The 22198-nt window shown below is 47.2% G+C and overlaps 1 protein-coding gene across 3 annotated transcripts; it reads right to left on the reverse strand.

Annotated features, from left to right (window-relative positions):
* Positions 1 to 7182: 7182 nt before the first annotated feature.
* LOC120660472 lies at positions 7183 to 10982 on the reverse strand. 3 transcript variants are annotated; one of them, XM_039939019.1, is made up of 3 exons: positions 9845 to 10982; positions 9019 to 9130; positions 7183 to 7696 (listed from the first exon to the last, which is right to left on the reverse strand). In XM_039939019.1, exons 1-3 carry the CDS (start codon positions 10914 to 10916, stop codon positions 7612 to 7614), a joined length of 1269 nt encoding a protein of 422 aa, XP_039794953.1. In that variant the 5' UTR covers positions 10917 to 10982; the 3' UTR covers positions 7183 to 7611. The 3 variants fall into 3 exon arrangements, with proteins under 3 accessions (XP_039794953.1, XP_039794966.1, XP_039794960.1); XM_039939032.1 differs by having other exon boundaries at positions 7184 to 7696; positions 9019 to 9045; positions 9845 to 10979; XM_039939026.1 differs by lacking the exon at positions 7183 to 7696 and having other exon boundaries at positions 8600 to 9045; positions 9845 to 10975.
* Positions 10983 to 22198: the final 11216 nt, after the last annotated feature.

Raw genomic sequence — 22198 nt, forward strand, 5'->3', positions numbered from 1 at the left:
ACGGGACGCCATAGCGGCGGGCCACTTGCACCAGCCCCCATCGCGCGCGTGCGGAGCGGCAGCCAGAATCTGCGATGCCTGGTGCCTCGCCGGCGGGCAGCCTTGCCGCCGGAGGCCGGACACGACGACCAGGGGGAGACGGCATCCCAATTTACCGTCCGGGGTGGACGGTATTTCATTTACCGTCCACCCCTGGGCAGCCAAGGGCCGTCCGATCCGGAACAGAGGGCCAGGATATGCTCGATTCAGACTTTCAGCGAAGCCACTTCCCCGTGCCCCATCTCCCAGTCGGCCTCCGGCGAGCTCCCGAGCATTGCGGCGTCGAGGATGCTGGTGCTTGAGAACTCGTTGCCGGACGGCGGCGGCGGCGTGCCGTGAACGGCGTCCCAAACACGCTGCTCAAGCTCCCGGCGAGGCCCGACGGTGGGGCGCCGCCGCGAGCCGGGATGCCTGTCATCAGGCTCAACTTGCACGAGATCGTCGAGGTCGTGTTCCAGAACACCGAGAACGAGCTTCGGTGACGGGTACGACTTCTGGGTTGTCAGGTGAGCATTTGCTGCCCATTTTCAGTAGCTCAAACTTCCCCTGCTCTTCACTTGTGAAGAACAGCTGCAATGGCCAGTGAACAGAGATGCATGCAGTGGCATACAGTTCAGGTATTGCATCTTGGAAGCATCTCTCTACCACCCCAGGGCAGGAAAGTTCTCTGTTGGGTTTCTTCTCTAAGTGCTTTATCTCCGAAAGGACATGCTAATTGCTTCATGGGCGCAAAAGAAGCACAATGGTCTCGTTTCTTGTTCTTGTTCGTTTTCGTTTCCAATGTTTTATCCTTTCGAGATCAGTACCTGCATCAAGGTGGTGGTATTAGATTCTTCTTTTTCTGTTTTCACAGGATGCTCTTAGGTGTAGTTCAAAGAATTGTTTGGGCCCACAACTATTGTCAATCGAATGCCCCGAAGGGAAACTCAATCTTGAACTTATGGATGGCAACGGGCACATTACTCGCACCTTGGGCCGCGCAAGCATGGTCTGGCCACCCGCGTGCTCTGCGCGTGCGAGCGACGACGGCAGCGGGGCGCCGCTGCTCGAGCGCCTATGCGCGGCCATATTGATCTTTGGATTGTCTAAACTCTCAAGATGTCCGGTTGCATGCCATTCTTAGCATCACTTAAAATTTGAATGCCAAAAAGCTCAAACAAAGCTTAACCCTAGCAAATCTCTTTCCAGACAAGGGCTAACTTTATCGGATTTCTCAAAAAAAAAAAATCGGAAAAAAATTCCCTCAAACTGTACGCAAACAATCTAATATGAAAAACAAGACATCACAATGCGTAGAATGAGAAAACATGTGGCCTAGGAGGTAACGGGTTAGTACGAATTTAAAATTACCGAGAATTTTTATCAAACCGGTCACCACCGATAAACATGATTATCAGTTTTCTCTTCTTTTTTTCGCCGAGAAACTTTTCCCCATGATGCTTTGGCGAGGGGACATGATTTGTGTCACAACCCGGGAAAAAAAGGAGAAAAGAAAATAAAAATCGCGTCCGGGCCCACCTGTCAGCCCCTCCATCCTCTCCTTCCCCTGTTCTGCTCGGCGCCGCGGCACGCGTCGCCACCGCCGGCAAACCTCGTTCCACGCGTCGTCGATCCTCGATCCACGTGCGTCCTTATCCGCGCGACCGCCCGCTCCCTCTCCCCTCTAGCTCCCGTGCCCGACCGGCCCTCTTCCCTGCCTCAAACCCTAGCTCCGAGCTCCCGTCGCCGCCGGCCGCCACGATTCGCCGCCTACGGTGAGCGCCGCCTCGATCCCTCACACGGGAAGCTTCTCCTACCCCTCCTCGACCTATTCCCCGTCTCACCCGGCCCCTTCCCCTCCCCTGCAGGGCCACCGCCGCTCGCCTTCGCCCGCCGCCGCCCCTGTCCGCCGTGCCGCTAGCCCGCTGCCGCTCTCCGCCCGTGCTCTTACCGGTGAGGTTCGCCGCCGCCTTCTCCTCGCCGTGCGCGCCTCCCCTGCCCCGCTTCGGCTCCGCTTCGCGCCGCCGCCGCTCGCCGTCGCCGCGCGCGGTCGCCGCGCCCCGCCGCGGGTCAAGGCCCCGGGGTGGCCTTGACTCGGCCTGGTGGGCCGCTGGCCCATGGGCCCGGCTTGTCAGCCGCTGGGCTGGCCGGCTTGGGTGCCCCCAACATTTTTTTTCCAGTGTTTTCTTTGTGTAGCAATCGTGCAAAATTTGTGTAAATTCGTGTGTAGCTCCAAAAATTATGAAACTTATTTTGTTGGATTCCTCTAGCTGAGATCTACTTAGGAAAAATATTGTTGTGCATGTTAATTTGTTGTAGATTTATCTATCGATTTATCTTTCAAAAGTGAGTTTATTGCTTATTTATTTGTGTACTGCTTGAAAAATGCCAAACTAAATTTTGTTAGACTCCTTGTAAGGTGTAGTTTCCAGTAGTGCAACTTACTCATGTGTTTCCTTGCTTTTGGTTAGGGTATCATTTCGATTTCGTGCTTGCTGTCCAAAATATGGTTTAATATAGAACTTTTTTCTGGAAAGTGAGAAAATGGCAAAACTAGTTTTGTTAGCCTTGTGTTTCTACCTAGTTTCTATGATATTTTTCTTGGATTTGTTTAGTTAATTTTGCATGCCTTTTCTGATTTGTCTTGCTTTGAGTAGCTGAAAATTGATCTATTTATGGTTATTTATAGAAAAATGTTTTTGCTGCAAAACCAATTTTCATGAGTTCTTTGTTATGTTCTCTGCATGCTAAAATTATTTCATGATTTATGCTTGCTTTTTAGTTCATTCTTTAATTCTTGCATCGCATTCATGCATTTTAGTGACCGGACCGTCGGAGAACGAACCCGTGGAACCCGCCGAGTCCGTGGAGCCTGAACCCGGAATCCCATTCGTGGTCGAGTCGGAAGCTAACCAAGGCAAGCAGCTAAGCATATTCCTTGCACCTTTCTAATCTAATTTAGTTTAGCTATTCCACTGGGTATTGTTGGGCTATAAATGTAGTATGTATGTATTGCATTTTGATACCTATCTTCATGCATAATCCATCCTTGATTTGTTATCCCTATTCTTGGCACTAGTTAGATAGTTAATTACTTAATCTGACTATATGCTTAGCCCTGCTTAGAATACTTATATTGCTTGCTAGAAAGGAATGGTTTGGAGTATCACACTTACCTGTTTATCCTTGATCGCACTTGAGCTGGGGCAAGTAGAAGTTGGTAGTATCGAGATTCGAGCGGAATGGTAGGGCCTAGAGAATGAAGTCACATGGGCATAGTCCGCTTGGATCGATTAAGGACCGAGTGGATGACGTTGGTTTTGAGCACCTTTCCGTGCTACCACATATCCAATATAATGGAACGGATAAGCCAATTACCTTCTTTGACTTGGTCATTGAGGTCCGGTCCCAGATGCGTGGCCAAGGGCTATGCAGGGAGGTTTAGTGTGTCCCCGAGTGGAACTATGTGTAGGAAAGTTTAGAGAAGTCTCCGGTGGAACTAAATCTCCACGCGCAAGCTGGGCGTACCCTCAACGGTTGAGCCTTGTTGGGAACGGTTGACGTGAGTACCCCCTTGCCCGGCGTGATCGGTTGGGTGAGTCGCATGGTCCTCGCGTCGTGTGGGTAAAGTAGTACACCCTTGCAAGGTTATAATCAATTCGAATTGCCGCGCTCTCGGTTATGAGCACGCTCTTTAACCCATGAACTCCTCATAGAATATCGTTTATGCTGAGAATGGTTCATGTTACAGCTATGATCAGTTATAGATTATGTTACTCTCTTAACCAACTAAAAGTGTTGGGTTGGGCAAGATTAATTAATTTGATAGGTGATAGTGTAGAGATCTAGTGCTTATGCAATAATTACTTAACCTTAAAGTTTTTACTTGAGCCATTGCATGATCCTTGTGTACGTAATCGCGTAAGTCTTGCGAGTACCTTTTGTACTCAGGTTGCTTTCTAAACCTAGTTGCAGGTGAGCCCGAAGTGGTGTTCGGCCATTTCTACCCCGCTGATCCTAATGCGGGGGAAGAGTAGGCTGTTGCTGCTGTGGTGATGTCCTTGAGCAATGCATCATCATCTTAAGTAAGTTTTATCGTAGCTGAGCTTCGGGAGAGCATGTATTTTCAATAAGCTCTAAATCTCTGTTTAATATGACTCGCGTGAGCCCAAGGCTTGTAAAGTGAAGCTTGAAACCCACCTATATTGAACTTGTAATATTAAGTCTCGAACTCTGGTTTTATATAACTGCTCTTTGTGGATTGTTGGCTATGTATTCGATTGTATACGGTATGTGCATATGCTGATTCTGGGCGTATGTTGGAGCACATACCGGGACTACCGGATTTGATATTATTTTGAATGAATGACGTGTCGGTTATTCGTGTCTCTAGATGTGGGATAACACGTGGCACGCTCTACGGCAAGCACGTGTTAACTCTCATCTGGGTGATAATGACCGGCGGTTCGTTTAAAATAGTATCAAATTGGACGGTTCTCACAATTTGGACTCGATCGAGGGCAGCCATTGTTATCACTGATCAAGTAGGGGACTTCGCTGATGCAGTCAAGGCACTCTTCGGTATCTTCTCCCGTCTCCTCTTGTTGACTCTGGTGGCCACTCCCATGGAGCAAGCGCGGCGGCCGGTGGTGATCGAAGTGTGCGAACGGGAACTCGAGGCGCGTCAAGCACGCAGTCACGAATGGCCAGGCGGACCTGCCAATATAGTTGCCGGCTCGTGGGCTTCTGCGCACGTTCTTGGTCCAGTCCATTTTTTGGCCCAGTGCAATCGGAGTCTCTGTTTGAGTAAAACCCAGCCAATCAACAAATACCAAAACAAATTAAAACGCAAACTGTGTTTTTGACTCCACAAAGTCGATCAGATTCCTTTGCACCTGCGCGTATAAAGAAACAATTTTGATCCATTCCAAGCAAAATATGGAAGAGCATTAGGGTTATATTACCTGAAACAATGAAATTTACTGTTAAAAAAATTGCTAAAAACTGTCCGCCATTTAGTATGTAGGAGCCCGGAGCAAGAAGATATGCGGGACTTCACGAGGTATCTTGCATAGATCAAAGTTCGAAACTAACATGTCCAAATTCAGATTACTAAATCGCCTTATGCTAGGCAAATGGTGTAAAATTTTGATTATCATGCGGGCCGTTAAGGGTCACAATGAAATGATTCACGTGGGGATGCTCTCCCCCCGTTGACCCTCAAAAAAAAATTCAGATTACTTGCACAGTGACATTTTTTTTGGTGCCCTCGAAAAAAAAGTGACATTTTTTTTGTGACAATGATTGCATTGGGGGCATATATATGCAAATCCAATCATTCTTGTCACAACCAGATGGAAACTAACAATGGACATCGCAAAGAGCACTTCTCTGGCTAGAATGAAATAAATCTCTTAACAAATAAAATTACTCTAGAAAAATAGATAACAAAAAAGTCAAATACACTTTAAGCAAGTGACTGATCGATCAAGTCCGGGAAAACAGTATAGCCTAACGACCCATGGATCGGAACGGAATAGAGACCTAATTGCTAGCGAAAGCTTTCAAAGGGGTCGGCCGCTGACAAATCATGTAGTTGCTTTCGCTCACAACGATCGCTAAGTGACCTGCTAATGGACATGTTACGAGGTACAAAATCGAACTGCACATGCCTCGCCCTCTTGTTGATCTGGAGGAGCCTACGTTGTGTTTCAACCCACGCGCTGCTAATCGTCCTATTTCCATCTTCTTCTAATAGTAACTCAAGCGTCACTGACTCCAGCACTCTAGCTTTCGACATGAAGAACTTGGCAAAGTTAACATGCGACTTGTTCCCAAGATAGCCTGCCAACACAATTTCCTTCAGATGGATGTCAAGGGTTCCAATAAGATTCCGGTATTTAAGACGCCATGCATTTTTCTTTCCCCCATGAAGCTGAATGTTAGAACCTAAGCTAGAGCCATTGCCGGTACCTTCTGAAAGACTGGTGGTGGTGCCAAACTGGAGTCTCAGGAAGTTGCTAGTCAGTTTCCCCAAAATCGCCAACCTCGGCGCCGAAATCACCGAGATGTCCATGTCCTCCTTATCTCTGAAGAACAGCAACCTTTCCAGACATGGGGCATCCTCGATGATGAGGCGCTGCAGCCTGAGCTGGCCTCCCGAACCAGAACACACCGCGATGCTCCTGAGGCTAGGGGACACGATCTGGGTTCGCGGGCAGCCAAGGTTCTCGACCAGAAGCAAGCTCTCCAGGACAGGGCAGCCGGCGATCAGCGCGTGGAGAGAGCCCGCCGAGATCCTGGCGTTCACAAGGCTGAGCTGCTTGAGGAGCGGCAGGTGGAGCGCGCCGGCGGTGGCGTCCCCGTCCGAGAAGCTGCAGCCGCCGAAGCTGGCGGCGCGGAGAGTGGGGGCGAAGCGGCGCGCCGGCTCGGGCAGCGGCGGCGGGTGCGGAAAGCTCAGGTGGAAGTCGAGCTCGTGGAGGTTGTTGAGGGCGGGGGACCGGAGCCAGCCGTCCAGTGTCGCGGCGCCGCCCTCGCGTGGTACGACGCGGACGAAGAAGCGGCGGACGGGGCCACGGTGCGAGGAGAGGATGCGGGAGACCTCGTCGGAGGTGATGCTCTCGCCGCGGAGGTCCAGGAGGGGGAGAGAAGCGGAGGCCCAGATGTGGCGCCACCGGGAGGAGAGGGCCTGCGTGCGGGCGCCCTCCTTGGTGGGGAGAAGCGAGACGATCTCGCCGAGAACGGCGTCGGGGAGGCCGCTGATGTGGTCCCTGAGGCGCTCCTCTTCCTCCAGCCTCCTCTTCCTCGCGGCTCTGGTGACTACCACCCCCATGGCGGCCGGCGGCGACGGCGATCGGGGGAACGGATAGGCGGCCTACGAATGATCCTGATCCCCGAACGGACAGCTATATATAAGATACTTGCCGGCACGTGCGTGGGCTTTCATGCGCACGTGTTCTTCTTGGCCCAATCTGTTCTTTTCCTTTTTGTCAAACCCATGTCCACCGTCTTGGTGTATCTCCCCGGCCCATGTCAACGGCATGAGGGGCGGGCGGCGTTGTGTCATGGCGGCTGCGGCGGCGCGGCGAGACGGCGATGAATCGGCGAAAAGTACAAAATATTTCAATTGCGATGGCGAGAGAAAGATAATATAGTCAGATGTATTGACCAATCAACCATCTGCTCGAGGAAAGAAATAACTGAATCTAATCAATGAGAATCAGAAAAGCACGCCTGGGAACAGATGATCAATTCTTTCTTCCTCATGCTTCAGAACTTTCTCCACTGCTGCCTCAGCCACGTTCAAATTGTTTTTTTTTTCAAGTAGCAGGTTAGTTACTGGCATGATGCAATTGGTGAAGTTAACAGCATAAACTCTTCTTCTCTGCTACTGCCTCAGCTTCAAGATTTCAGTTGCAGGGACTGAAGGTTCCACTGAGATTTTGTTCCATTCCATATTGACATGGGTATTCCCCCACACCAACAGAACATCGGACATTGCCAACCAGCATTTAACATTTCACTCACAATGGTGTGCTTTTCACAGTGTCAACTACCTGCTTGCCAAACACTTCGCATGTCCACTGCACTATCTCAAAATAATACCTGGGCATTAGGGACAGAATATGATCCAACAATATCTGAACTGTATGTATGTCTGATCAGACCAACCTGGCTCCTAATTAATCATCAGGCAATTCATGAATTAATCATCAGTCAATTCATGGTTGTACCTTCTAACATCTGAAAACAAACTTCAAATTTTGGAGAACAAAGCTACCATGAAGTTCTAGAGTCCGTTGTTCTGAGGTTGCTACTCAAGAGGTCGCCAGGGTTCTATAATTTACCGGAAAAAGTCTATATCACCCCCTCAACTATGGGAGTGGACTACATAACCCCCCAACCTATAAAACGGTCTATATCACCTCCTGAACTTTCCAAAACCGGTTAAATTACCCCTCTAAAGGAGTTTTAAAAAATCATAGTAAATCATAGAAAAATCATAAAATGAAAAATCCAATTGTGTTAGACTTCAAATGAGTAGATCTATACAGTGCACATATAATATGGTATGCTTCAGTACATTTTTTTACAACTATGAAGAAAAGCATAAATCTAAAGCTACAGCAAAAAAATATACTAAAGCATATCATATTATATATTCACTGTGTAGATCTACTCATTTGGAGTCCAACACAATTGGATTTTTCATTTTATGATTTTTCTGTGATTTACTATGATTTTTCGAAACTGCTTTAGGGGTAATTTGACCGATTTTGAAAAGTTTAGGGGGTGATATAGACCTTTTTATAGGTTGAGGGGTTATGTAGTCCACCTCCCATAGATGAGGGGGTGATATAGACTTTTTCCTAATTTACCTACTACAAAAATGTGGTCAATTCAAATATCAATATCCGCGCATTGCGTAAGGAAATTTTTTCCTTTTTCAAACGAGGTATGGGTGTTTCTCTTTCTCCTGAACCTCTCAGATCTCTAATCGTACAGCCCTATCAGTGCTGGCATGCAGCTGCCCTTTCAACTATACTTTCTTCTGACAGTGAGACTACTCAAGAGTAAAATATCAGTATTCAGTCTTGCAGCAGCAGCATTTTAACTGTAAATTGCCATCCACTTCAGCATACATATTTTAATATAGAAGGAACAATATCCACCCCAGGGTTTGGTGCAAGCTGAAATTCAGAAAATGCACGTAGATTGGGTGCATGCAGGGCTGTGATAGCCAGCTTACAGATAAGGCTAATGGACAAGCTACTAAATTTGGGAGATACCGGTTTCTTAAAGAAAAGACATAACCCTAAAAGGCCAGCAAATTAAGACTAGAACTAGTTTTACTGATGTTAAATAACTCTCACATCATAAAGCTTACACTAGTAACCATTACCAAGGGACCACAACCCAATTTCCACTTGGGCTGAGAAGCCTACAGATCAGCACTTTAAGCATTTGCTGCACTTGAAAAACAAGTACTTGGTCCCTCACCTGTAGAGGCTGCTGCTGCTCCCAGCGCTGCAGGAATACAGAAATTTTGAACATGACATCAGCTTGTTGGGAACAAATTTCTCCTCAATGATTATTTGCTTCAAAATTCTAACTAGACACAGAACAAATGAATTATTGGCTTACAGAACAGGCAAACAAACCACAGCTGTCAGGCAACAGCCACGCTTGATAAATAAGAGAATTTGGACTGAACTCACGAAAGAAACACCTCTCTGTTTAGTACAAATACAATTATCTATATTTCTATATTATCTAGTGGCAATGACAGATCATGGATGCTAATATATACAGTGTAGAAGCACATGTAGGTTATGACTTTAAAAAGGAAAATAGATCTCTCCTGCTGGATACCTTACTGGTAACAACTACACCAGATCATTAACACCCTTCTGTTTGTGTTAAATACAAGCATCAATTTTTTTTTGTTAAGTGACAATGATAAATCAAAGAGAAGGAATGTAAAAGGTTAAAGATTGTCGGGAGGCTGATATATGTTGTAAAAAACCATCTAGGTAATGGCTTTTCATTAAAGAAACAGTATCTCCTTCTGGGTACATTACTGGCCCAAGCCTAAATTCAGATCAGTTATCAATATCCTATCATCTGCCCATAACAGTTGAAATAGATTAATAAATTCTTAGGCATATCTAGCCAATATGAAATTCGGTCCGTATCTATGTCAGAGAAACACAGTTTTTGTATGAAATTGTGATACTCTGGTTTCATAATCTAATTGATTTTGATCACAAATAAGCACAGCTGTGCTGGGCTAAAGATAGAGAGACAAGGGATATGAGGCTAGTACCTGGGGTGTGGAAGCTCATGTAGGGGAAAATGATGGAAACACCATTGACAGTGCGGAGCTTCTTCACATAGCTAGACTTTAGATCAATTCTGAAGTGTCCATAATTTGTTTCCATAAAAATGAAACCAATGCCCTCCGCGAAGCCAGCAACATCAGGTGGCATTACGAGGGCACCATCAGGGAGCAGTGTTTTCAGGTCAATGGCTCTCTTCTGTGCCCATCCTGCATCTTTGTCAGAAGCAACCTCTCTCGACCACAGGCAGAGATTAGAACCAGACACGGTGGCGAACCCCAGTCGCCTGTCGTCCGTAGCCATGAGCACGATGCGCCGCTCTGAGAAGCAAGCAGATGGTGGTAGGTGAATCATATGCATTTCCCTTGTGCTAATGTTGCACTTCAGGATTTGGGTCTTTGTCTGAAGCAGGAAGTAGAGTTCATTCCCCACAAGGGCGCTGGGCTCCAACACCAAAGCGTCATCGGTTTGTTGAGCAAAAGGATCTGATGCGTCACTCCACGAACCAGTCTCCGATGAGTAGACGAAGTTGAAAATCCCTGTGTGGCTTGTGGCCACGAAGAACACGGCGAAGGGTTTGCCGTGGCAGTCCAGGTGGTCGCAGCCGGCAGCGGTGCAGAACACGGCCGCGTTCCAGCTGTCCGGGTACCAGAAAATCCAGGGCAATTTATGTTCCTCCTTCCCGATGGGGTCCCAGACGAACAAGTACTTGTTCCCCCGGTCCGACTCCCAGACGAGGAGGACGCGGCCGTGGCGTGTGTCGATCACGCGCGAGCTTTCCATGTCGACGCGCTTCAGGCAGGAGCAGGTGCGGACGAAGCGGGCGACGGTAGAGGGCAGGCTATAGAAGCTGCCCGAGTCGATGTTGCAGGAGAAGCCGAGCATGTGGGGCGCGCGGTGGAACTCGCGGAACCTGCGGCGGAAGCCGGGGGCCGCGATGAGGCGGCACCAGCGCCTGCAGACGAGGGCGGCGCGGACGAGGGTCGCGGCGTCAGCAGGGTGGATGCGGAGGAAGATCTCCTCGGTGAGATCGTCCAGCAGCGCCGGCGCCGAAGCCATCCTGCCTCGCGGCGGCGCGGCGGGGCGGGGGCGGAGGCGGAGGCGGGGGCGTTGCGGACCGAGGGTTTGGCTGCTGGATTGGGGAAAGTGAAATGCGAGGAGCTGACGACAGGAGATGAAGAGCCTCTACCGCTGACCGCATAAATAGTGTAGGACTGGTAGAATAAATAGTACTAAAAAAATAAATCGAAATAAATCGAGACAAGCCAAAACAAGACAAGCTGAACGGTCTCAAAGTAGGGTCAGGTTGAGGGCTTGAGAACGTCTCTGCCAGTGGGGCCAGGGACGTAGCCTCTCCTGGCCTATGCCTGCTGCTGCTCGCCTGTTCTAGCCCAACTTGCCCAGAAATTAGAAGAAAACAATTCAGATCAAGTGAACATACCATAATTAAAAAGGACTTTTTTGAGTATATATCACTTCGATTATGGAGATTGATGAGGACTAAGAGAGATGTCCGGCAGCGTTAAAGACTAAAAAGCGCACTGAGAAGCAGTAGCTCACCAAATAGACTGCTCAATTTGATTTTTCTTGTCTTGCACAACCAGTTTTTGCATCGTCATGGCACACAAAAAAAAAAGACTGATTCAGTAGATCAGTGTTGCAATTGTGACCCCATTGTTACATTACATGATTAGAGAATGTTTCAAGGGCCACAAAGTCTGAAAACTAGTATCTTATAAAAAAAGAGAGTCTGAAAAATAGTATCTTAGTCTCTTAGAGAATGTGAACCATACATTCAGCCACGCAGTCATTCTGAGTTCTAACCCTGCTGTGGTCCGTGACTGACATACGGAATGCAAAGGATAAAAAATGAATATCGTTGCATCCATTGGTGCCACAAAATGCATGAACATAATATCCGTGATGCATGTGACAAGATATACCAAATTACCAATAAAAAAAACCCAACATGACATCACACAAATAACCATGAATAGTACCAAGTCCCGCACAAAGTTCACAGACGCCTTAAGCCTAACCCAACCGCTATATGGTCATCTTAGCACTATTACATGAGTCTTAAATGTCCATACACGAATAAGATTGATAAGTAGAATATATATACGATGCGCTGATGTTCTGTTTTGTCATGCCACGTTAAGCCGATAGCAGCCAGACCCAGGACAGCCAAGACGATTATCATAATTCTCCTTCTATGGTAATTCTCCCCCACTGGCACCAAGCATCAAAAAGAGAAGAGAAGTCAAGTAAGCTTCGACACCATCCCCATCATCCTCGTCACTCTCCGTAGCATTATTGTCGTTGTCGTCATCAGCATCACTCTCACTACTACAGAAATCATTTTGGAGGCGGACAAAAACGCTTTCCCGGGGCGGGCGGGGCAACCGCCTCGGACTAGACGCCACGGTTAATGAGGCTTTTACGGAGGCGGTCAGGTAACCGCCTCGGTTAATAGCTTAACCGAGGCGGTTAGCTTAAGACAACCGCCTCTGTTAATACTGGTTAACAGAGGCGGTTGGTTGCTGAGTGATCGCCTCGGTTAATACTTTTTACCCAGCGGACAAATGTAAATTGACCGCCTCGGTTAAGATTTTTCATAATAAAAAAAGCATATTTGATTTTGATTTTCAAATCGAATTTGAAAACAACAGTGTACATGTTCAAACGTGATTACATCTATGAATGTGTCGATCCGAGTTGCATAGTACATGTTCATGAAATATATTACATCCATTCACAAATACAGTACATCGATTCAACATCAGAGTACATGTTCAAATGATTACAGAAGCTATGGCACCTAATCGAGATCCGGCAACTTGTAGTTGTTCATGTTGAGTTGGGTTCTCCAGTTGCGTAGCCTCACGAACTTGTCGTCCGTTGCTAGCTCACTCTCGTTATAGAAGCAGAAACCCCCAACATGACAACATTTGTCAGTGACAAACTTACAAATATCAGATACTGTTTAGCTGATGCTTGTCCTGTCCACCCTTGACTTGCGCCACCATCCTATGGATTTTTTGAGCTGTCGCCAGCTTCTGTTGTAACTTCCGCAAGTCTTGAGAAACTCACAAGCATAATATCCACACAATATTGAGTTTGTAGGTTGCTTCGCGCACTGTATTCATGTAAGACAGTCATTAGGACACAAAGATTGCACGCACGATGTAATAGCACATAAGTATCTTCATACGTACCGGGAAATCTCGTCTCAGACGCAGTTTTGTGCCATACTTCTGCTTCTTGCTCTCGGACCTCCGATCATAGCAGTCGGGGTCTTCCACGTATTTCCTGTAAGCACTGTATGCGAACCACTAGTGTCAACAACAAATTCAATATATTTAGAGTGCATAAGAAATTATGTCGTCACTTACTATTGCAAACAGTATTCGAAATCCTTATATGCCTCCTTGTTCGTATGGCGCAAGGAGTCGAATAGGACCGCCTTTCCATCCTGAGGATATATGACAAATACAACCCAGTGGCCCACGAGTCCCCCGCTACACAATTGAAACAATATAAATCTCAATACTTAAAACATGAGAAACGGTGAACCCAGTCCAGTAGCTATTGCAAGTATCATTTTAACTTACCCGAATTGGTGCGCGGCAAGAATACACCCATCGTCTTCGACCTTCTTCATGGCGCTTAAGATGTATTGTCCTTTTCTATACATGATCTCGCCTCGCATTTTAACTCGGACCTCTACTTGCTGCAGCAGAGTCAAATTCACTAGCCTTGGGTGCGTGTCCGATACATCGTGACCAGTAATGGCCCTTTGGGTAATATGCATAGGAGATAGGAAGGTAATATTATCCCCTAATTGCTGGGAAGCATATGATTGCATCCTGCAAAGCACAATGCAAATCGTCGTCATGTCATTGTTAGTCTGATCGTAATGAGCGTACCATTATCGATGGACAGGTATATTCACTTACAGGGCATAAAGGGTGACTTGCGCGACGTTGAGCTCCTTGCGCCGCAGCAGCCTATGCATGTCATGGAAGTCGACGGTGAAAATACAGTCATTTTCCAAGTGGAAGTACTCCTTCGGGCCCTGACAATGAATTCCCCCATGCCTAACTTCGCAGCATGCATGTACCATAGATGAAACCTCCGAACCTCCCATGACTCCTCCTGGACGAGCTGGCCCAAGGTCAACATAAACTTTCCATGCTCGAAGTTATCAGGACAATCAGGAAAAAGGGGCCAGACTTCCGGCGGTGTTGGTTCCCTGTAATTTCAACAATAATTATAAGAAAATATTTTTGAATAAATTTGAAGACAACGATTATAAGACAATCATAGTCAAATTTGTCATTGTGTACCTATCAAACGCCGTTGTGTAGGTGAATTCTTCTGCTATTTGGTACGCGGCCCATTGCTCTGTAGTGAGGTGGGCCGGTTTGTCGTCATCTTCTTCTGTAGGCTTCTTCGGCGCAGGAGGACATTGCCTGGGGCCCTTTTGACCACTTGGTGGCGGTGTTTTGTTGCCCGGTGCACCACCTGTATCTCGGGGGGCGGGCTATGTCGAGGACTGCCACCTGAGCCACCAGCATTGTCGTCGTCACCTGGGCTACTAGGGGGAGATGGCGACCGTTGCGCTAGTTTTGACGCCGGCTTCTCAATTAAGACAATATCTGCCTTGTTCCATAGCACGCGAAGCCAAGAGCACGACCGATGGTTGTGGTTCCTTCTTCAGTGGGATAGTCAAGTTCATCCCTTTCGTGTTCATTTGCCGCCCACGCCAGGTGCACAAGGGCGTATTTGGGCGGGATAGGCTGCCCGTTATACCTGTCTTCAGAGTTTGGCGGCTGTACTAATCCCTGTGCTATATCCTTCTTCCTCCTCGTCCTACCAAAGGGCATTTGGAGGGTGGCCAATGTTTCCTCTGTGATCTCATCGGCTGGGTACCATTGGGGTTGTGAGGTACCTTGTTGTGGCAACACGCCAGCCTGTAGGAACAACTGCGTCCTCAGCTCCACCATCTTGGGGTCGTTGCTCATGAAGGCCTCTTGTATCGTCCCCATGGCAATGTCTTTCATTAAATCATCTATGCCTTTCTGGATGAGGCCTTCCTTGTATCTCAGCCTCGTGTAGTGCGAGGCGGCGTCGGATTGCCATGAGTCCACATTCTTCCAGCTATGTCTCGAGGATACGCCCCTCACGCAGCCACAGTGCTCGGGGTTACCTAGGGCCTCTGTCAGCAAGTCGTGCTGACCGATTGGTTTGAACTTCCCCTATTGCTTGGCCGCACTGACTGCAATCAAAGCCTTCTCTGCTTCCTCAGCCTTTGGCTTATTATACTTGGCCCTGCCCTCTTTTAGTTTCTTAGGCCGACGGGCATAGAAGTAGTCACGTCCCCTTTCTTCGACCCCTTCGAATGGATTCTCCGGCCCGGCTACAGCTGCCCCCATTTCCTCCTTTCGCCACTTCTTCCTCTTAGCGGCGTACCCTGTCATGCCCAGGTGGTGGGGTAGCACGTTCTTCTTTGCGCGCTCAGAGTACTGCTGGCCCTTGACCTTTACTTCATTGGTACTCATCTTTTCAACAAACTCTTCCCAGATCTCATGAGTGATGAAGTTGTAGTCTTTGTAGGGTGTCTTCCCTTCCTGCACGTAGTGCCTATTGAGGTGCGACCTCAAGTTGCGAAGCGCTTTGCCTGCAATAAACAAAGCATGGCGCTTGCACAGTTCTTCATCAAATTGGTCCTCTGGGTATATAAACCGTCACTTCATCTCTCCCCAGACGACACCCTTCAAGGCTGCAGGGACTTTCCTCCAATCTGAATATGTGATCGGCACGTACCGCCTAACTATACAGGAGCACTGATTGCTGAAGACGCCGATGACTTCTTCTGGCTCCAAGGGCTCTCCATGTGGCCCTATCTTGCGAATGACATGCACCGTGTCGTGAATCTTATGCCTCCCGTGTTGGCCCCTCTTCTTCTCACTACTCTTGGCACTGGCGGCAGTTTTGGCTGATGTGCTCGGGGTGGGATCGGACCCACATTCCTCCGGTTGTTCTTCCGTCTCTTCAGAGTACTCCAAACGCAAAGGCACCGCCGGCAGCTGTCGAGGACAAGAATTCACATTAGTTTTATACATAAGCGAGAAGGCCGCCATCAGATGCTCCGGGTGTATATATTCGATATTTACTCACGCGATCCTCATCATCTGCTGCATCTCGTGCCTCGGTCCGAGATTTTCGTGTTGAAGGACGACGATCTGGCGTAGGACTATAGTTCGGATCTTTGTCTTCCTCCGTACAACATTTCTTCTCGATAGGTGGTGTTAGCACCTCCTCCTCGTATGAAGTGCTCTCGTCTGACGACGAGCTTCCATCATCACTAGGAGCCGGGCTCGGCTGGCGTCATTCTTCAATAGGCTCGCCCGCCATTGCTTTATTTTCTATAAAGTTTTTAATTCAGATAGTTGTACCAAAAAAACAGTTGATTATATAAAGCTTAGTACTACCAATACAAAAAGCAAAAAACTATTGAAAAAGGTACACATGATTCAGGTACTAATTCAATTAAGATTACTTAACTTGTCATTCAGTAGCTACTAGATTAAAAATAGTGTACAAGTGCAGTAATTTACAAGCTCGATCGCTGAATTCGATTGAAACTAAATAAATTATTCAAATTAATTTACATCTATAGCATCTAAATTTACAACTAAATTAGTTCCGTATTTGTAACAAGGCAAATACAATTAAACCTGTTTGATTAATCTCAATTCATGCTAGAGAGTTATCTATCGCCACTTTTATTTGTAACAAGGCAAATACAATTGAAGATGATCAATCTAGTTCAAACACTAAACAGGGTCAGTGCTATGCTATAAACTAACAGATAACAATCTGGTTCAGAAAATAATCTCAATTTTCAGTTAACACTGCAGTGCTCTATGCTCTGTTAACATAGAGCACTATCCTGAATTTTAATATAGGATCTGCAGCTAATGAAAGCAATTGTTAGACATGCAAAATATGTTAGCACCTAGCTAAGATTATAGGCCTTAAATCCAACAATTATGTGATGTAGCCTGGACACATGGCCCAACATTTTATTTCAAAAGCAATTAAGCAAAACCAGCAACCAGTGGCAGAAGTAAATCAAAATTCAAAACATAAACTTTCATAGCTCATAGATTCAGGGGATCCCAAGCAAAAGGAAAGAATCCTACCAGTGCTTTAGGATTTTAGATGTAGTTACTTAATGATAGCAGAAACAGTGATGGCATAACATCATATCATAAGAATAGAATGGATTGCAGGAAGGAAGCATTCAGAAGCAACCTTCTGTGTTTGCGATTGTTTTGTCCGAGGATCTCCGTATAAAAATACTACAGTATGTGTTGGCAAGCAACAGGTTTGTTTGCATCGCAATAAGTAAAGGTTGTTGCAAGAAACTTCATTATACAGAAAGGACACAATATGAAGGAGGATCCTCTAGTGCAAATAAAAGGACAATTTGGATGCAGGCATGCTATTTTCTGTTGCTTAAAACATGAGAAATTGATGACAGCCTCAAATTCGAAAACAGTTTGGCCCACTGATGAGTGGAAAAAACTACAGTTTCTCTTTTGTTCTGCAAAAAGCTGACCAGACTACCCTGGAAATAAATTGAGCTATACATTCGTAGCACTGAGCCAACAAATCACAAGCACCAAGAGAACAGTGAAATACAGTGTGTTTAATTTCACTTAAAACACATTTCCAGATGCCTCTACTCAAACTCCATTTGAAATAATATGTACCATTTCAATCATGCAATGTTACGTTACAAAGGTGATACATGTACCATGCCACAGCATCTTATTTATTGCAGGCAGCACCATAGTTTCATTTCTTGGTTGCAGCTGGTGCTATCCTTTCTTCAGATTATGCAGCCTGCATTGCAAACCATGTGTAGAGCATTCCATATTTGTAGTATAACCACGAGCATGCCCTTGGAAGATACCTCACTGCACAAGCAGTTCATGGACTGTTGGAACGCAACCAGTATCCTATATTAATTTTCAGTTAACACTTTTATTTGCACACATCAGGGAACAGTGCCGATACTTTCACCTACCAGTTACCACAGTTTTGTTCTTACTTTTTCTTGAAGCCAATCATTTGCTCAAACCAGAAAACATGAAAGCATACAGGACCGAAAGATGAGGTCATGGATGTCAAGCGTAAAAACTAATGCCCATTGGCCCATTTTTAACTAGTTGGCTTTGACATCGAGACGGATCATTATGATGACAGTCTAATTTGGAAAAAGTAACTTAAAGTATGCATTTATATTTGATTTGAATGGAAAATGGAAATATATAAGTACTTTTCACATTACAAAACGCCTATTCCTGCCCTTGATCAGGAGCCTTGCCAGTCAGACAGTATGTTGTTTCTACTTTCACTCGCATAATAATCAAAACGAAAACGCAGGTCATGAAAATAATGCTAAGTCTCTGCCGCACCCGCTACACTGCCATGCCCATGGTCGCCATGGCCATGGGCATGGCAGTGCTGGGCCCGCAGGCGTGCAGGGCCGGCCGGCCACTCCAATCGAGCGGCGCCGAGCCCGCAGGTGTGCAGCCGGCCGGCGGCATGGCGCGGCCGGCCGGCGGCATGGCGCGGCCGCCCGCTCAAATCGAGGAGGAGGAGGTAGCGGAGGGGGCGGCTGAGGAGGAGGAGGTGGAGGGAGGCGTACCAGAGGTGGAGGCGACGGCGGAGGGACGGGCAGGGGTGGCGGAGGGGCGGCGCAGGGGTGGGGGAGGGGCCAGCGGCGGGCGTCGAGTGCGACGGCGGCGGTGCTAGGGTTTCGCGCGGCGGCGCGGCAGACCTTCGGGGTGAAAGAGGAGGTGGCCGGTGAGTTTGAAACGGGCCGGCGCGGAGGATGCCCTTATATAGAAAAGATTAATCGAGGCGGTCAGTTTATACCGCCCGCCTCGGTTAAGATTAACCGAGGCGGTCAGTTTAAACTAATCGCCTCCGTTAAGATTAAACGAGGCGGGCGCTGTATGCTGCCTGCCTCGGTTAAGTTTCCCTGAATTTCATCCCAAGGCTTTGGTGCCATGCATTTTTCTCCAAATTCTTGCACTGCACTTCAAAATCCCCAAAAAGCAAAGCTATAGGTTTCAAAATTCTTGACAACTTTTGTTTCAGTAACTTTTGCTGATTTGGCCTCTAACATTTGCAAACCTTATTTTGAAAAAATAGTGTTAAGGATGTTTTGATTTGGCCTCTAACATGTGGTTTCAGTAACTTTTGCTGATTTTGCCTCTAGCATTTTCTAAATTTACTCTGAAATAAAATAATCTTAAGGCACCAAATTTTGCAGAAAATTTCTGAATATTCAGCTTTTTAAAAAACCTGTCATTCTCGAGACCAATTATCTCCAGAATTGATTACTCAACTGTGAATTCATCCATTACAATAATAAGTTACAAAAATCGACGGCTGGGAACCTCTAGTTCAATAACTCAGTACATTAATTATTACATTAATTATTAAATCTAACTCATTTTGGCTTAGACGCTAGCACTGTCCTCTTCTCACCATCCGGGCGGTACCATGGCTTCATCTTTGTCTTTTTGACGCGGGACTCAACTTGCTTGATCTTTTGTGGATGATCGGTAAAGAGCGAAAACTCCGCGTAGTTGTTGTATTCCTCGGGGCTCTGCACTCCATCAGCTCACACAATCCTCTGCTTTCCTGATACAACCACATATTTCTTTCTTTCTCTGGGCTTCGGGTAGTAGGCTACCTGAGCGACGCGATTTGCTAGTACCCACTGATCATCTTTGTACCCGACACTTCCAAGCTCCACGGTGGTTAGCCCATACTCATCCACGACAACCGCATTTGGCTTGACCCACTGGCACTGGAAGATGGGTATCTGTAGTTCACCGCCGTAGTCAAGTTCCCATATCTGCTCCATCTGCCCAAAGTATGCCTTGGTGTCCCCAGTGGCCTCGTCGATGCCCTCATATAGAACCCCGCTGTTCTATGCTGCGCTCTTCTTATCCTTCTCTTTCGTGTGAAACCTGTATCCATTAATGTCGTACCCTTGCCACGAGGTGATTTGGGAAGATGGGCCATACGCAAGCCTCGACTCATCAGATTCGCCATAGCGAGGTATTCCCTGATGTTTGATCCACATCGTAAAATTGATCTTGTGCTGTCTCTGTACCCAAGCCTCTGTGCGTCCGTCACGACCACGACGGAGCTCTTTCATATGCTTCTCAACCCACTTATCCATGACAACTAACTGATTAAGGGCATTGTGATGAGCTTCTTGCAGCATTTCTTCTTCTACATCGGTGCGTACTTTCCTCCCCGTGCACCCCATCCCTGAGGTTCTGCCTTCGTGCGGATGGACGGGCAACCCAATCGCATTTCCATCCCGGATATATCTGGTGCAGCAATTAATGGCCTCCTCCATTGTGTATGCCTTGATCATAGAGCCCTCTGGGTAAGCACGGTTATGGACGTAACTATTTAGTGTCGACATGAACCTCTCGTACGTCCACATCTGGTGCAGGTATATAGGCCCGAGGTCCTGAATCTGGTCAACCATGTGCATCATCAAGTGTGGCATGATATCGAAGAAAGACGGCGGGAAGCACATCTCGAGCTGGCAAATCGTCTCTGCGATGAATTGTTTCATGCCTGGCAGCTCAGCTTCATCGATGACCTTTTGTGTGATCCAGTTGAAGAAGTAACTGAGATGTGTGATGACCATCTTCACGTACTCTGGACCAATTGCCCAGATCACAATTGGGAGGAACACCGTGAGCATGACGTGGCAGTCATGTGCGTTGAAGCTGGTTAGTGTGAAGTCCTTCATCGAGACCAGACTCTTGATGTTCGAAGAGAAACCAGTCGGCACCTTGACAGCCCTAAGCCACTGGCACACAACCCTCTTCTCATGATCTCATCTGTCATGAGGTTGTAGCTTGCGCCCGGAAGGTCCACTTTCCCGCTCGGCGCCGCTCGGGTCGGATGAAGTTCGGGCCTAATGTCCTGGTTCACAAGATCCTGATGTGGCTTCAGACCATCCTTCGTCTTAGTCGTCATGTCTAGCAGGATACCGGCAGTGCTTTCAAAAACATTCTTCGAAAGGTGCATGCAGTCGACGGCATGGGGCGTATCTAGCTCCTTCCAGTACGACAGGTACTTGAAGAAATAAGACTGCTTCTTGAAAGGAACTGGTGGTTATTCCTCCTCCATCATATCCTGCTTCCTCTTCTTATTTGCCGTGGTCCCATCATCCTTAGCTTTCTTTTTTCTTTCCGAACTCTACATTTATGCCCTTCACCATTTCAAACACATTTTGCCCATAACTCATCTTCTCTGGCTCATCAGTTTGAGGCTCCGCCTCTTTATCAAAGAAGAACTGATTCATCAAAGGATCCCGGTACCTGTGCTTTTTGCTGAGGAATAGCATATACCTCATGTAGACCAATTTTTGCGATCCAGCAAGATAAGTGTAGTAGGTACCGTCAATGCAAACTGCACAACCTGACTTGCCTTTCATCTGCCCCGTCAGTGCAAAAAGGTTAGGGTAATCGGTGATGGTGACAACGATGATGGCTTTTAGAGTGAACTCCTTCTTTACGAACGCATCCATCATTTTTACCCCATCTTCCCATAGCATCTTCATGTCCTCCATGAGTGGCTCCAGGAACACATCTATATCATTGCCTGGCTGCTTCGGGCTAGAAATAAGCATGGTTAGTAAAAGATACCTACGTTTCAGGCATAGATAGGGAGGTAGGTTGTAGATGGTCAGGATGACCGGCCAAGTACTGTGTGTGCTGCTGAGGTCATCGAACGGATTCATCCCATCGGGACTTAGTGTGAACCTGACATTCCTCACCTCGTCACCAAACTCCTTTGCGTACTTTGCATTGAAACTTTTCCACTACTTGCCATCGGAGGGGTGTCGTAGCTTGCCATCGCCCTTAATGCGTTCCACCGATGCATGCCACAACATCAGCTTGGCATCATCTGGGTTCCCGAATAGCGCATGCAGGCGATCGATCATAGGGAGGTACCACACTGACAAGGCAGGACTTTTCCTCTTCACGTAGCCCTCTTCTTCCTCGTCCTCAGGAACCACCGGGGTCTGCTTGGCCGTCTTCTTCTTCTTCTGCCTACTCTTGGGTCCCTCGTCATCCACGTCGGCGCGACAACCAGCATTCCTCTTGTACCGACTCGCGCCGCAATGCGGAAAGCTCTGTAAGTTCTCATACTTGCCCCGATACAGGATACAGTGGTTACTGCACGCATGGAACTTTTTAAGTTTCATCGACACTGGCCGG

This window comes from Panicum virgatum, chromosome 2K (genome assembly GCF_016808335.1).
Source record: "Panicum virgatum strain AP13 chromosome 2K, P.virgatum_v5, whole genome shotgun sequence".
NCBI classification, from domain to species: Eukaryota; Viridiplantae; Streptophyta; class Magnoliopsida; order Poales; family Poaceae; genus Panicum; species Panicum virgatum.